The 15,474-nt window shown below is 38.0% G+C and overlaps 1 protein-coding gene across 2 annotated transcripts; it reads right to left on the bottom strand.

The window, feature by feature from the left end:
• Positions 1 to 2,168: 2,168 nt before the first annotated feature.
• Positions 2,169 to 15,459, bottom strand: C17H2orf49 (chromosome 17 C2orf49 homolog). 2 transcript variants are annotated; one of them, XM_058278280.2, is made up of 5 exons: positions 15,270 to 15,447; positions 13,296 to 13,462; positions 7,453 to 7,585; positions 7,204 to 7,326; positions 2,169 to 5,233 (listed from the first exon to the last, which is right to left on the bottom strand). In XM_058278280.2, exons 1-5 carry the CDS (start codon positions 15,366 to 15,368, stop codon positions 5,177 to 5,179), a joined length of 579 nt encoding a protein of 192 aa, XP_058134263.1. In that variant the 5' UTR covers positions 15,369 to 15,447; the 3' UTR covers positions 2,169 to 5,176. The 2 variants fall into 2 exon arrangements, with proteins under 2 accessions (XP_058134263.1, XP_058134262.1); XM_058278279.2 differs by having other exon boundaries at positions 7,204 to 7,585; positions 15,270 to 15,459.
• Positions 15,460 to 15,474: the final 15 nt, after the last annotated feature.

Below are 15,474 nucleotides of genomic sequence, written 5' to 3'. Positions count from 1 at the left end.
CACCAGTGGAGGATGGACACTGGCCTCCAGGGTGTGGAGTGTTCTACTTACGAATCTTTCCTGCAGATGGGGAGTCTCCTTCCATTCCTTCAAGGATGCTGCAGGATGCTCTTCTGGTCTCCTGGAACTCCCAAACAGGTGCTACAGATAGCTCTGGGTGTTTACTAACTACCCTGTAGCCGAAGCTGACTCTAGGAACTCCTTACTCTGTCGCCATCTTGCTGGTTATCCTTGTTGTGTGTATTATTTAATAAATATATCACACCTACACCAACAGGTCCCCATAATGGTTTTTTAAATTTCAATTCAAACTCACGAATCCCTGATTAAGAACTCCTGTACTAGAGAAAAGAAAACAGAATAGCAGCTTGTACAGAAGGGGAAGTACTGGGAGGTTTAGAATGATGATTTTTTGTCTTTTATTATTATTTCTGGAATAGTGAAAATGCTCTAAAAATGACTGAAATGGTAAGTGTACAACTATGTGATTATACCCAATACCACTGTTTACTTTGGATGGATTTATACTTTATTAATGTACCAATAAAATTTGTTAAAAAAAAAAAAATATATATATATATAGGGAAGCAACTGTGACTCAATCAATTGGGCTCCTGTCTATCATATGGGAGGCCCTGGGTTTTTGTCCCAGGGACGGCCCGTGCCCGCAGAGAGCCAGTACAGCAAGATGACCCAATGAAGGGAGACAAGCAGACACAGAAGAATGTGCAGTGAATGGACACTGAGGGCAGACAGCAAGCAAGCCAGAAAGGGGGGGGTGGGGGGGTGGGAACGGGACAATAAAAAAAAAATCTCAACAACAAAAAATGTACACACACACATATAATCTCTTCAGAGTCCTTTCCTAACCACTATATTTAAAGGAGCTCCTTAACCTACCTCTCCTGTTTCATGAACCTATTATATTTTCTTTATAACGTTACCATCATGTTTTTTTTATTGTCTTTTCTATGAAAGAACAAACAATCTGCCTTGTTAAACCACAAGAGGTAGAATAGTAAGCACTAAAAAATTATCTGTTGAATTAACCAATGAATTGGAAGGGAGATAGTTAATTCAAAGAAGTGGAATGTAAGAGGAGTAAGTGAATACATATCAACTCACACCTTTTTCTAAGTTTTTTTTAAATTCCCAACCCCCCCTCATTGTCTGCTCTCTGTGTCCATTTGCTGTGTGTTCTTCTGTGTCTGCTTGTATTCTCATTAGGTGGCTCCGGGAACTGATCCTGGGACCTTCTGAAGTGGGAGAGAGGTGATTACTCTCCTGCACCACCTCAGCTCCCTGTTCTGCTACATCTTATTTTCTCTCCTGTATGTCTCTTGTTCCATCATCTTGCTGTGCCAGCTCTCCACGTTAGCAGACACTCATGGACGGGGCAGCATTCCTACATGGGCCGGCAGTCCCATGGGCCAGCTTGCGCTCACCAGGAGGTCCTGGGCATTGAACCCTGGACCTCCTATATGGTAGACGGAAGCCCAATCGGTTGAACCGCATCCGTTTCCCACATCTTTACAATTTATGCCAAATAACTAAATTTAATAACAATTAACAGAATAAAACATTTCCGTTAGTAAAAGCAAGCTAAATGGAAGTAAGATTTTGTCTCATCTGTCCTGACAAAAAATGAAAGATCTACTTTTTAAGTTCAAGGTAGAAAGCTACTTGAGTCTTTTCCAGATTAGAAAATTTAGAGCTTCACAGCTTCCAAATGTGATAACATTAAGATACCAGTTTAGAAAATAACTGTTAAGATATTCCCAAACACAGTGAACCCCTCAAATGAATCTCTGGGTTTGTCCCATTTGTAAAGCAAGCTCACACAGTGTGAAGTTCCAGGGACTTCTGTTTCCATCCATCACATAGTGGCAATAAAAGTAAAACATAGTGATTTTAATGTGTTAGCCTCTATAGCACCAGGATATCTTGAACTCAGACCACTCTAGTCCCTTCCCAGTTCCAAAAGCATCCCTCAAGACATAGCTGGACTGTTTGGATCACAACTAATCTCAATCAATCCTGGCAGAGAAGGTTGTGCTGTAAAGAATTAACACTTTTTGATATGATTTACTCAAATAGAAACAATCAAGTCACTACAGAGTATTTTTTCCATTTTATTTTTTTCATAAATAACAGATCTACTCAAGAGATCATTTTTATTCAGTTTATTTAAATAAGGATAGGCTACTTAAAAGACTTTTTACATACAAAAATGTACATTACAAGGTTAAACATTTCTGTACTTAAGTACAAAACCTGCACAAGCATTTAATAAAAGAGCACACTTAAAAACATTTTGACCATTTTGTAGCCTCTAAAAATTACTGAAGTTCCACAGTAGTAAATAGAGGAAGCTCTTACATACATATGATTTAAATCTACTGGCAGTTTTACTTAATGTAAGTTTTAAAAAGATCATTGCTACCAAATGAATCTCTAGATCATTTTTAGAATCACCCTCAAAACTTAAGTCAACCAAAATATTATTCAAATAATAATTACAATTCTAAAGAATTTTAATACTAGAAAATATATTATGGGTCTCATTATATTAGTTGAACCACCTTTCTTAAGTGCCTGGTAGCTCTCTAGATTAATAAAGCTATTTTGGAAAACTGTACTGCTTTTATAACCATTAGGAAGCAATTTAGTGGCCTGGTGTTGCAGAGTCCTAAGACTTTCAAGAATTCACACAGCAGTCTACGATCCCTCAAACTTAAGATTAAGGGTCAGTTAGCCTATCTTCACACCTCAGTAAATGAGTAGCACCAAGCATTATGACTGCAAACCTAAGACTGAAGCTTAGTGCCTACAGAAAGGAAGGAGAATGGAAGTAAAGAAATTGAAAGTATGGGAAAGAAGGTAAGTAAAAGGAAAAGAAGGAACAAAGAGGGAGTGAAAAGAACCAAGACAACCTGCCAAAGGCAGGAAGTAGTAAAGTGCCTGTCCCCAGAAGTCACCTACTGGCTCTAATGCCATTCATTTGCCTATCCCAATAAGAATATCGAGCTTTATTGGAATAAAGAATCAGGAGCAACAATAGTAATCTATGTTAGTGTTTAAAGGGCATTCCAAAATTGCATGCCATTCACCTCAAGTCCTTCTAACCTTTTCACACACTAAAGCAACATTTCAAAACATAAGATTTCCAACATTTCTGCTCCAGATTCCCATCATTCAGCATGCTTCATTATGTGGAGAAAGACATTTCAAGACAAAATTTATCTATACACCTTCAGAAGGCACAGCTCTGTAAGACGTTGGTATTATGTAATAATACATGGAACATGGTTTAGCACTTCTCCACATTTCAAACCAAAATAGCTCAAGAATATGCTGCTATATGAGCACTGATCCTGAATGTTCATAATATAAACTTCAATTTGAAGCAACAATGTTACACAGTTCAGCTGTTATTACCAACCTACTCTGTAAGTTAAATATACAAATTAAAAATTAATCTTGAGTAACTAAAAATAAGTTTCCACTGACTTAAAATTGTCAAATGGCTAACTCTCTCTTAACTGAGAGAGAAGTGCAGGTGGAAGCAGAGGGGACAACTGAATATCAAATACAATTTGTCATTCTACCCTAATATCTGCACTTTTAAAAACTCCCGTAACATCTATTTACGTAAAGAATCACAGTTGTCTATCAACAATGTTACATGTATCAGCCCTGCAGATAACTATATATTCAAGATTATTAACAATGTATGCAACATTTAGGATGTATCGATTTTGTGAAGTGTACAGATTTACAGTCTAGAATAAAGGCAGGATGCTTAAAGTTTTAGTACTTACCTGCAAGGCTGAATTACTTTTTTATAAGGCTATTCAACAGGTGAACGCAAATGCTTGTTTTAACACCAAAAGAAACGAGATTGCTCTAAAAAGCATTGAAAAATGCAACCCCCAATTTGAAGCTCAATTATACAAGGGAAAAAGTATAAAGTATTCTTTGTTCTTGGTTAGAAATGTATAGCAGAGAAGTTGACACAAATCATAAATATAAAGTAAACCCTATTTTCTCAAAGACTTCTGTTGTAAAATTGGAGTGGTATCACTTTAACAAAAATAAACAAAAGGCTTTAGTAGATAATCCTGCATGACATAGCCCTGTGGGAAGCTGTCCATATTATACCTAGAGGGGCAACCTGCCCCCCCGAGCTATGGGTACATTTTTCCTATATTGTACTCTGTAGTGACGTCCTGACTTTAGTATCTCCTCCATTGCCAACTACAGATCACCGATATCTTCTCCCAATACACTTCTTGGACTCTCCTAAGTCCTTGAAGTCTACTCCTCTCTTCCTATTCTCTAAACTTCCTGCCATCAGGTACCACCTCTAACATGATTACTCAGCCTGAAAATATTTTAATAACTTAATTTTGAAAAAAATTAAGCTCCTGAAAGGAAGCAATATCTGAACTCACAGAGTGAGAGCACAGACTGCTCATGAAAGGAATAGGGAGGACTACTGCATAACAAAAAAATTTGAAAAGATGGATCAAGTATGAAATTGATCAATTCATAATAAATGTATTCTGTTACCAATTTGAGAAGGAGCAATAGTAAGCAATGACTTCCCTTTTGATTTTTCTGGGAAGAAGCAATGTAAGCACTTAAAGAATAGCAATTTATCCGTATATTCTTATTAGTTTTCCTGTGGCACCAAAAATATGCTTTTCTTAGTGAACACTTGAGGATAAGTTTGGCAATATTTACTAAAATACTGTGATGGACTGTTACATGTCTGCTTGGGAAAAGAAATCAATAAAAATTGTGAATTAGTAAAATAAGAGTTTTTTTAAAATCCCAAATTTCCCCCAAAAGATTCTGAAAGAAACTGAGAATAATTCCTAAAATTAATTGGATGCTTTAATTTCAGATTTGCAGCTAGTGATTTAACTAGGAATAATATAAATGGCTTATACTAAGCCATTAGTTCACAAAGAAATTCTTTCCTATTCAGGGCATAAAAACCAAGAATTTTAAAGGAAGAAAGAAAGAAAGAAAAAAAGACTTTTTTAACCTAATTTAAAACCTCTTAAGAAAATTTCACAATAATCAGGATCTCTGTAAATACTGTCAATAAATGTGAACTTGTTTGAAAAACTACAGTTACAGTTATATTTACATTTTTGGAAACTTTCCTTCATGGCCACGTAACATGCTGTATCTTCCTCTTTGCTTCTGGGGGCTTCAGATTATTCTGAAAAGACATTGGCAGAAATCATCTTATACTCACAAAAAATGTCAAAAAATAGCTAAACACCAAGGTTTACTATTAGTATAGTAATGGTAGATAACTGCTGCCATCTGGTGGGAATAATTTTAATGAATAGTAGAAGATTTGAAAAAAATAAGTAAAGCTTCCCCTGGCTCTCATTTTGCTGGGCCCCTAGTTCTTAACTGTACATTACAATGACTGAGGGCACTGTAAGCTCCTCAGGTGATTCTAATGTGCAGTTAAGAGTTGAGAATGACTGCCTCCTTCCTGCCTAGTCCACCACCTCCCTGTTGACAATACAAAAAGATTTTTTTTTAAAATCACACCTTTGAAAGAATAATATTTCCCTGGGTAGAGAAATGCTGTTTAAGAACCTGAAGTAGGGAAACGGACTTTGGCCCAGTGGTTAGGGCGTCCGTCTACCACATGGGAGGCCCGCGGTTCAAGCCCCGGGCCTCCTTGACCCGTGTGGAGCTGGCCCATGCCCGCGGTTCAAGCCCCGGGCCTCCTTGACCCGTGTGGAGCTGGCCCATGCGCAGTGCTGATGTGCGCAAGGAGTGCCGCGCCACGCAGGGTGTCCCCCGCGTAGGGGAGCCCCACACGCAAGGAGTGTGCCCCATAAGGAGAGCCGCCCAGCGCGAAGGAGGGAGCAGCCTGCCCAGGAATGGCGCCGCCCACACTTCCCGTGCCGCTGCCGACAACAGAAGCGGACAAAGAAACAAGAAACAAGACGCAGCAAAAAGACACAGAAAACAGACAACCGGGGGAGGGGAGGGGAAATAAATAAATAAAAATAAATCTTTAAAAAAAAAAAAAAAAAAAGAACCTGAAGTAGAAGTCTTCAATGCTCACTTCCTATTGCAATATTTGAATTCTGGATTTCTTCTGATTCTTATCCAACACTACCCTTTCCTTCCCTCAAAAAGGTACCTCAATTAAGTAGTAGACAACAAAGTACCATAATAAGTGCATGTTTGGGATCAAACAAACCTGAATTCAAATTCTTATTAATGTTGGAACCTGAACAAGTTCATTTAAATTCTCTAAACTTCTGTTTCATCACCTGTGAAATAGGGATAACAATGGTGTCCATTTCATAAGGTTGCTGAAAGAACTCAGGGCCTCACAGCTACATAGTAGCTTTCTTTTCCCTCTAATAGGGTCTACTATTTGAAAATGTTTTAACTATTCTGAGTTTTCACTCCTGTGACACACAATTAGAAGATGAAAAAAAGCTAAAGTATAATACAAGAATAAAGACCACACAATGCTGGGTGTTTAAAAAATGAAATCACTTTTCTGAGGAACCCAGGGAAAGATAAATAAAGATATATACACATATTTTAAATCTCACAAATTCAACTCTATATAAATTGCTTAACTATAGCAAATTTGCCAGCAGTTGGAAATCCAAGTTAGAGACATTTAAACATAATCGAGAGCACAACATAACAGATCCTCCTAAACTTCCCCTATCCCTCCAAAGATATGTACATTTGAAGGGTAAAGAAGGCAAGTAGTAAATCTTAAAAAGATTCCAGTGACGTTTTAGGGTAAGTTCAAGGTCCAAAAATGTAACTTAATAGATGGTGACCCTGGACAACTTACTTAACATTCTGAGCCACGGAAATAAAGGAGTATTTCCCTCTTTCAGTTGCAAGACAGGTAATGGAACTATATGAGAAAAATCTAGGAAAAGTGCTTAAGAGATTCATTTTACACATTTTAAGCAGAAATAAATTGAATGTACTTTAAAAATATGAGTTTGTGATCATGGATTTTAAAATCCCACAATTCAAAACAAAAAAAAGTAGTAAGATGCAAAATTAAAACCAACTATTAAAGGGTTCAAGAAGAGCATGAAACACACCTGACACACCTGGGGCTATTAGGCAGACCACTTGAGTTTCACTCGTACCTCTTAGGAGTATGGAAACTACCCCTAGACTTACCATAGAATCTGCTTCTTCTTTAGGAGCAGCTCGCTTTAACTTCACGGGAGTAGTTCCAACAGGGGACAGTGGTGGTGACTTCACAGGACCAGAAGGACTTTTCCTATGCGTTAAGTCATGGTTCTGTTTAGTGTCATTATTATTGTGTTCCATTTTATTGTTCACAGGCAAATTGGAAGACAAAATTAAGGGTGAAACACTTGAAGAGGAATTTGATAATTTTGGAAAGGCATTACTGGGAAAGCTTGCCTGAGGGGGAGACTTTAGTCGATCATTATCTCCATTTTCCGTCTTTTTCACTTTTATGCTTGTGCTTGTTGAACTTCCATCAAATACAATGAGGGGTCTTTTCCTTAAGCCATCTACAGTGTTACTCCTGAAACTGAAGAGATGTATTCTTTTAAAAAAAAATATATAATCTGGAATGGCAAACCAATTCTCTGGAATTCAAACTTAAAACAAATATCAAAAAAAAAAGATTCGGTAAGACTAATCTATTATGAGTCTATCAAATAAAATTTTCTAGGTCTACTCTAAATGATACTCTACTTTTCAAGTGATTTTTAAAGTCAGAAGAATTTGTTTACAAGAAACTGAAATTTAGCTTTAATGTATACACAACTGTAGTTATTTAAAACATCAAACTAATGTTAGCATTTGAAACAGGATTTCCTAGTACCTAAAAAAAAAAAAAATCACCAGCTTAGTGATAGGTTATCTTGAACATTCATCAGTTATTATTTACAAGGATAATAAACTATAAAACTATCCCAAGACTACCACAGTGGCAGTCTCGAAATAATAAGGCAGAACATTCTACCGCATTCATTAAAGGTCTCCAAAGCCAAGGCATTTTCTAAACTAACTGTAGCTAACATTTATACAGTTCGTAATTGTGAAATTTGACAAATCTTATTTAGTGTATGAAAATCTAATCTCCACTTTTAATTGTAAAGTTTAAAGTTATACTTTATTCAAAAATTAATTTGTTCCCTACTCATTTACACTTCAAATTATACAATAGATTTGTTTATGGGGGGAAAAAAGATCCTTTTAATTAAATGTTAAAATAACTTGATACACTAGTTATTGGAAAGAACAGTGCAGCCTTGCAATTCCAAATGTAGTCCAGGAATCAACAGCATCACGAGCACCAGCACCTTGGAAGTGTGTAGAAATGCAGAGTAAGGGACCTCATCCTGAACTACTGAACCAGAATCTGCATTTTAGCCAGATCCTCAGATGACTAGCCAAACTCACCAAATGTTTTGTCACCACTGAACATCATTTGGTAGAACATGAAAAAATAAGCTTAATGTACCCACGGCCATTGCAGGAAGGAAAAAGAGTAAAGCTCATCAGCTCATGAGAGAGTTCCATCTTTGATTCACAGGCCATTAAAGTTTGAGAAGCAATGCACTATGAATTTGGTCCCAGGTCTGTGTGACCTTGGTCATGTCACAATTCTTCTGTAGGTCTCGGTTCCTCTAAGTGGGTCCAATGATACTTAATGATTTTTTTAGATCCTGCCAGCTTTAATACAGTCTTTCAAATATCAAATTGTGGTAGAAAGACACAGGATTCTTGTCTCCCAGAAAAACTGCTAGAGGACAGGCAGAAACCCCCTAGAAAAAAAATCTTCTGGAGTTTAGCATACCAGGGGAAGGCTGGACACCGCCCAGAAAAAAAGGAAAAGAAATGTGATGGCAAAACTGAGTTAAAAGCCACAGCTGCAAAAGCCAGCACCCTCCCCCACAATATAGACACTTCAGAATTCTCAGTCCTCGGGGCTGGCAGCTACAGACAAAGGGGGCCCCAGGGAGCCACCTCCCCAGGAGAGAGGAGAGAGAGGGACACAGCCTAAAGTTAACTCAGTTTCAGACCCACAAATTTGGTTTGCTGTGTGCCAGGAGCCCTTCCAGGCTGGGTGGGAGCACACCACTGTTTGCCTTGGAAGCCGGCCAAGAGATCTGACCCTCACAATCTCCTTCTCTACTGACCAGGACTAATTGTTGCTATAGAGGGGAGTGGAATTACTTCCTACCTGGGAAAAGGGAAGGGGCTACAAGCAAAGGTTGGAGAACTGCCTACCAATAAGTCTGAATTACGAGGCTCTTAGCCTTCAGGCAGGAACCTGTCACTCTGATTGCTTCTGTGTTACAACAAACACACTCGGACCAGGCTTTTAACTGAGAGTGCCATCTGCTGGCATATCAAAGAAATGCATGTGAGGAAATTAAAGCAAATAAGAGACTTTTTTGGGCCTTTACAGCCTCCCTTCCCAAGGCCCTAGGAAGCAGATCTGCAACCCATTACTGGGTCCATGGCCCAGATATAAGCAACAGGGACAATCCTAAAGACCCAGAACTGGCTGAATCAAGAATCCAAGGACAGAAGTAAACCACAGCCTCCCACCACTAAAACCCTATGTGAGAGAAATCAAACATCTGAGTAAATTCACCACCCTAATCTAGACATCAGCAAAAAATTACAAGCCATACTAAGAAACTGGAAGAAATGGCCCAAGGAAAGGTATATATCAAAGTCCAAGAAGAGATGCAAGATTTGTGACAACTAATCAAGAGATACACACAGATTTGCAAAATAAAATTAATGAGCTGAAAGACTATAATATGGCTAGAGATAAAGGACATCAAGATGACACTGGACGAGTACAAAGAAGAATCTGAAAACCTGAACAAAAAAAGTAACAGAGCTCATGGTAATGAAAGACATGATAGGTGAGATCAAAAATTATCCATGTGGTGCAGCAGTGCTCCAAAACGTATTCACCAAATGCAATGAATGTGCCACAATGATGAAAGAGGTTGTTAATGTGGGAGGAGTGGGGTGGGGGGTGTATGGAAATCTCATATTTTTTTGAATGTAATATTTTTGTGATCTATGTATCTTCAAAAAAATACAATTAAAAAAAAAAAAGGAAAATAAATAATGCAACCCCCCCCAACATTAGAGGCATATAACAGCAGACTTGAAATGGTAGAAGAAAGAATAAATGATACAGAAGACAGAAAAGCTGAAATTGGAAGGAGGAAAAAAACAGAAAAATTGGAAAAAAAATAGAGCAGGGCCTCAGGGAGTTGTGATAAAGTACAACAACATACATGTCATGGGAATTCCAGTGGATAAGGGAAAAGGGGTATTTGAAGAAATAATAGCTGAAAATTTTCCAACTCTCATGAAAGAAATGAACTTAGATGTCCAAAAAGCACAGCATACCCCAATCACAATAAATCAGAATAGACCTACTTTAAGACACATACTACTCAGAATGTCAAACATCAAAGATAAAAGAGAAAATTCTGAGAGCAGCAAGGGAGAAGCAAACCATCACATACAACGGATGCCCAGTAAGACTTAATGCAGATCTCCCACCAGAAACAACAGAGGAGAGAAGATAACGGTATGACACAATTAGGATACTGAAAGAGAAAAATTGCCAACTGAGAATTCTTCATCCAGCAAAACTGTCCTTGAAATATGAAGGTCATTTTAAAACATTCACAAACAAACAGAAACTGAGAGTTTATAAAAAAGAATCCAACTTTGCAGAAAATATTAAAGAAAGCCTTACAGACTGAAAGAAAAAGGAGAAAGAATAAGAGAAAGGGTAACCAAAAGAGTAAAAAAAGATGAAAATAAGATACGATATATGAAAACCAAAGATTAAAATGGTGAAATAAGTAATGCATTTACAGTACTATCATTGAATGTGAAAGGATTAAACTCCTCAATCAAAAGATACAGGCTGGCAGAATGGATAAAAAAACATGAGCCATCCATATACTGCTTACAAGAGACTCCCCTTAGAACCAGGGATACAAACCGACTGAAAGCGAAAGGCTGGAAGAAAATACTCCACGCAAATGGTAACCAAAAAAGAGCAGAGGAAGTTATACTAATATAAGACGAAACAGAGTTTAAATGCAAAAAAATTATGAGAACAGAAGGCCATTATATAGTAATAAAAGGGACAATCCACTAGGAAGAAATAACAGTAATAGATATCAGGGTGCCCCAAAATACATGAGACAAACTCTGGTAAAACCGAAGGGAGAAATACAAATCTCTGTGATAAAAGCTGGAGACTTCAACACATCACTCACATCATTAGATAGAAAACTGGTTGGAAGGTGAACAAGGAAACAAGAGAACCTGGTGATGAATGCACACTATAATTATAATAAAAGCCACTGACTGTATACTTTGGATGGATGTGTATGTGAATATATCTCAATAAAACTGCTTTAAAAAAAATCAATCTGTGGATTAAAAAAATAATGCAAAAGATGCTTTCCAAAATAACATCAAAGGACTATAGAGATTGTCTTTTGAGTCATGCTTTGAAGGAAAGCATCACCAGCACTCAAATCTTTGCTTAGTACAACATGCCTGTAATAGGTGATCAAGAAGAAAGTACTCCCTTAGTAAGAATCAGCAAAAGTACGTTGAAAGGTATATGCAGCATAATCCACAAATTCCTGAAAAGTTAACAATAATATAGAGCCTGCACCAATATGCGACCTGAAACCTATAATGATGCTAAATTCTGAACAGAAATGTGTTCTTGATCAAAGGTCAGATTATACGTGCATTTATTTTCCAAAAGATTATAAACAACATATTCAACTATTTTCATGCTTGAAGAGTCCTACTTAATCACAAGTTTTTCTTCATAACCAGAGATTACAACTATTCATCAACTCAGAACTACATGTTTCACTAGTACTGGCAATGGCTGCTCCTTATCCCCACACTCCTACTGTCTTTTACTGCCCCTTGTGCACTGTGTTTGACAGTTTTACAGAAGGCCCGAAAACAAACGAACGAAATGATTAACCAATAGGGTGCAATAAAACAGGAGAAGAAAAGATAACTGGCTCACTTAGAGATCTTAAGATTTTTTTCCTCATTAACTAAGGAAATTATTTTACTTGTGGTTTTTGGTTAACTTTTCTGAAAACTTTGAATAGTGTGTCTAAAACTATGTCACAGTCTACTCATTTCTTATTTTTCAAAGTCCTTAAAGTCTTACCTGACTCCTCTCTTTTTCTCACACATCAGCAAATCCCACTGGCTCTACCTATAAAGTATATCCAGATCCCAACCACTTTTACCACATCCACTACTACTATCTTAGTCAAGGTTGTCACCATTTATTGAATGGATTACTGTATAGCCTCCTAATTGGTCTCCTGGCTTCTACCCTTGTATCCTGCCTTCCCACCTTAAACGACTTCTCATTACAGGAGCCAGAGTGATCCAGTAAAAATGTATGTCAGATTGTATCCCCACTGAAAAAAACCCTCCAAGACTCTGCTTATATGAAACAACTCAAAGAAGAATATTTTATAGAAACAGGCAATAGTGTATAGGTTATGAGGGGTAGGGGTGAGTCAGGAAGAAAGCTAGAGTTTAGCAGGTGAAGATTTTGTTTGCAATGATGAAAAGTAGGGGTAATGGATACTGGTGACAACAGCAGATATTGTAAATGTTCTTACTACTACTGAATTGTACACGTGAATGTGGTTTAAATGGAAAGTTTTAATTTATATATATATAGAGATATATATATATGCTACTCAATAAAAAGTTCTCCCCACTCCACCAAACCTCTTTCCCACTACTTTCCCTTTGATTTTCTCTACTCTAGCCCTAATGACCTCGTTGCTCTTCCTAGTACATGATGGGCACACAAATGATCCAGAGCTTTGTTCATTTTCCCTGAAATGCTAGCTAATTCTACAGGCTTCTATGTGGAATTGTCGTTTCTCAGTGAGGCCTTTTCTGGCCACTTTACCTAAAATTGCAATCATTCTTCCTCTTTTACATTTGTCTCAGCACTTAGTACTATGTAACATATTGCATATTTACTTTTCTTTTCTATTGCCTTTCTCCCCACTAAAATATGAGCAGGGTTTTCTTTTTTATCAGTTTACTGCTATAGCACAGTGTCTGTTGCTCAACAGTTGTTGAATAAATGAATAAAAAAGTTTACCTGGGGAAAAAAATAAAAGCAAAATTGTTTAGTCATAAAAGATAAAATGAAAACAAGAGCCACTAAAAAGTACCTTTTAGTCTCACTTTTTATCTCATGTTGTTCTCTTTTTTTCTCCATCATTTTCCCCCATCTATTCTTTGGCAAATCCCTCCGAGGCAATGGTATTGCATGATGAACATAAAGATCAGTAAGATCATCTTTGTTTATTTTTACATCATTTTCAACAGCTATGTTCTTCTGTGTGAAAGGAAACAAAAGTAGTTTCAAAACAACATCCTTTATTTTAATAACTAACAAACTGCCTACCATGGTAAAACATTACTGTTTAACAAATTATGAAATCATTTTCACAATTACACAAATGCTTAACAGATCTACAAGCTATTGCAAGAAGTGGTATTATAAATAAGTTAAGCACTGCAATTATTAGATTTCATCTTGAAGACAATGGTCACATGTCCTCAGTGTGGCAAGTACCAAATCAGCCCACAAATGTTCAGCCAACACACCAGGAATGAAGACCATTTCCAAGAGCATTATTCTAAATCTATAAAGAGGACTGGATATAGAGAAATGCCTGGGGAAAACAGACAAGAGAAAACCAGCAGTTATAACAATGACCACATTCTCCCACAAACCTTTCTTGAGTGTTATTATCACGAACAGATGAGTGAGTTTAAGTCTCACCCTGTATATTATTTCCCATGTTCCTCTAATGTAGTGCTTTCTAAATTAAAGTTAACTACCAAGATTTCAAATGGCCCTGGAGTTGGAAACCACAGTCTTCTTATTGAAGACAATTAACAGCACATCATTAGAATTGCTCCCCATGTTATCTCAGGCCCTTTCAACTACCTTCCAGTCACTGGACGAGCATCCCTATCTAAATAACCTCATTCTCCCTCACTTTCCAATTTGTTCTCAACATCATGGAAAATATGCAGCATAAGGTACAGGAGTAGCTATGGGGATGGAATATGGACTTAGGAAGGAAAACTGAGAATGAAAATGAAGTCACAGACTCATCACTAAAGAAAGACTTAAAAACATTTATATTTAGTACAACTGGCAAAAAAAAATATCCAATCTATGTCCTCTGTAAATCTATCCCAATTCCTATTTTTCTTTAACATTTAAACATATAAAACATACTTCTTTTTCTCTTTTACACTGGACCATCATTTATTATGGATTTTTTTTTACCTTGTGCTCACTTAAAAGGTGTGGGGAAGCACTAGGAATTCTCTTGGACAAGATCCTCAGAGGATTCATAGGCGCATTAGTTTCAGAAGCACTGCTCTAAGGTAATGGTTCTCAAAGTGTGGTCTCTGGAATAGCAGCAAAAACTTGTCAAAAATGCTAATTCTCGGGGAACACCCAGACCTACCAATCAGAAATTCTGGGGATAGAGCTGAGCAATCTGAGTTTCAATACTCCATTAAGTGAGTGTGATGTGCCTAAAATGTTTGACATCCACTGGTGTATGGTAACTGTCATCACTAAAATAATCTACTTGGCAGGAGGAATGAGAAAATTAGAAAAAGGCAGGGTATTGGGAGAAAACCACATAGAATACAAACATCAAAGAGAAGGCAAAATAAGCTACTTAAAACCACAAGGGAACTTTCCTTTTTAAACGAAATGAGGGTGTGTGTGTGGAATAGACGATTTCTCAGATGCCTTCCAGCGCAAAACAGCCAATAATTTCTACTCTCAATTTCTTTTCTTCTGCCGTTCCTCCTCGCTCCCTTTTTTCTCAGCTCGGCATCTCCTGGGACTACTCTTTCCGAGACATCAAGGACCCAGAAAGGTTAAGTCCTGTTTCCCAGGAATTCCTGATATTCTAAAGATGTCTATTTTTCCGGATAGAGGGGTTCGGGAGGGACCTGGTTTGTCTGGGTGGAGGGAGAATGGCAGAAACCGGGCGGGAGAAGCGCGGCAGCAGGAGTGTCCGCGGCCGCCGAGGGTTACTTAGAAGAACTCAGGTCCGAGCGCCTCTCTCGAGCAGGCCCACCCACCCGTTCGCCGCCCCGGCGCTCCCAACCTGCTCCAGGGTGAGAAGAAGGAACTCCTGGGATAGCAGCTCCGGGTGCAGCAACAGCTCCGAATCTGTGCAGCCACGACCACCAACATCCCCCGCCATCGTCGTTGCCAGAAGACCCCGGCAGACCACCCACAAGGCTCCGCGAAGGAAACGTCCCGGACGTGACGCAGAAGGGCGGGGGCTCGCGCATGTCGTCATTTCGGAA

The sequence above is a fragment of the Dasypus novemcinctus genome, chromosome 17 (genome assembly GCF_030445035.2).
Source record: "Dasypus novemcinctus isolate mDasNov1 chromosome 17, mDasNov1.1.hap2, whole genome shotgun sequence".
In the NCBI taxonomy this organism is placed as follows: domain Eukaryota; kingdom Metazoa; phylum Chordata; class Mammalia; order Cingulata; family Dasypodidae; genus Dasypus; species Dasypus novemcinctus.
This window is presented reverse-complemented; position numbering and strand designations above follow the sequence as displayed.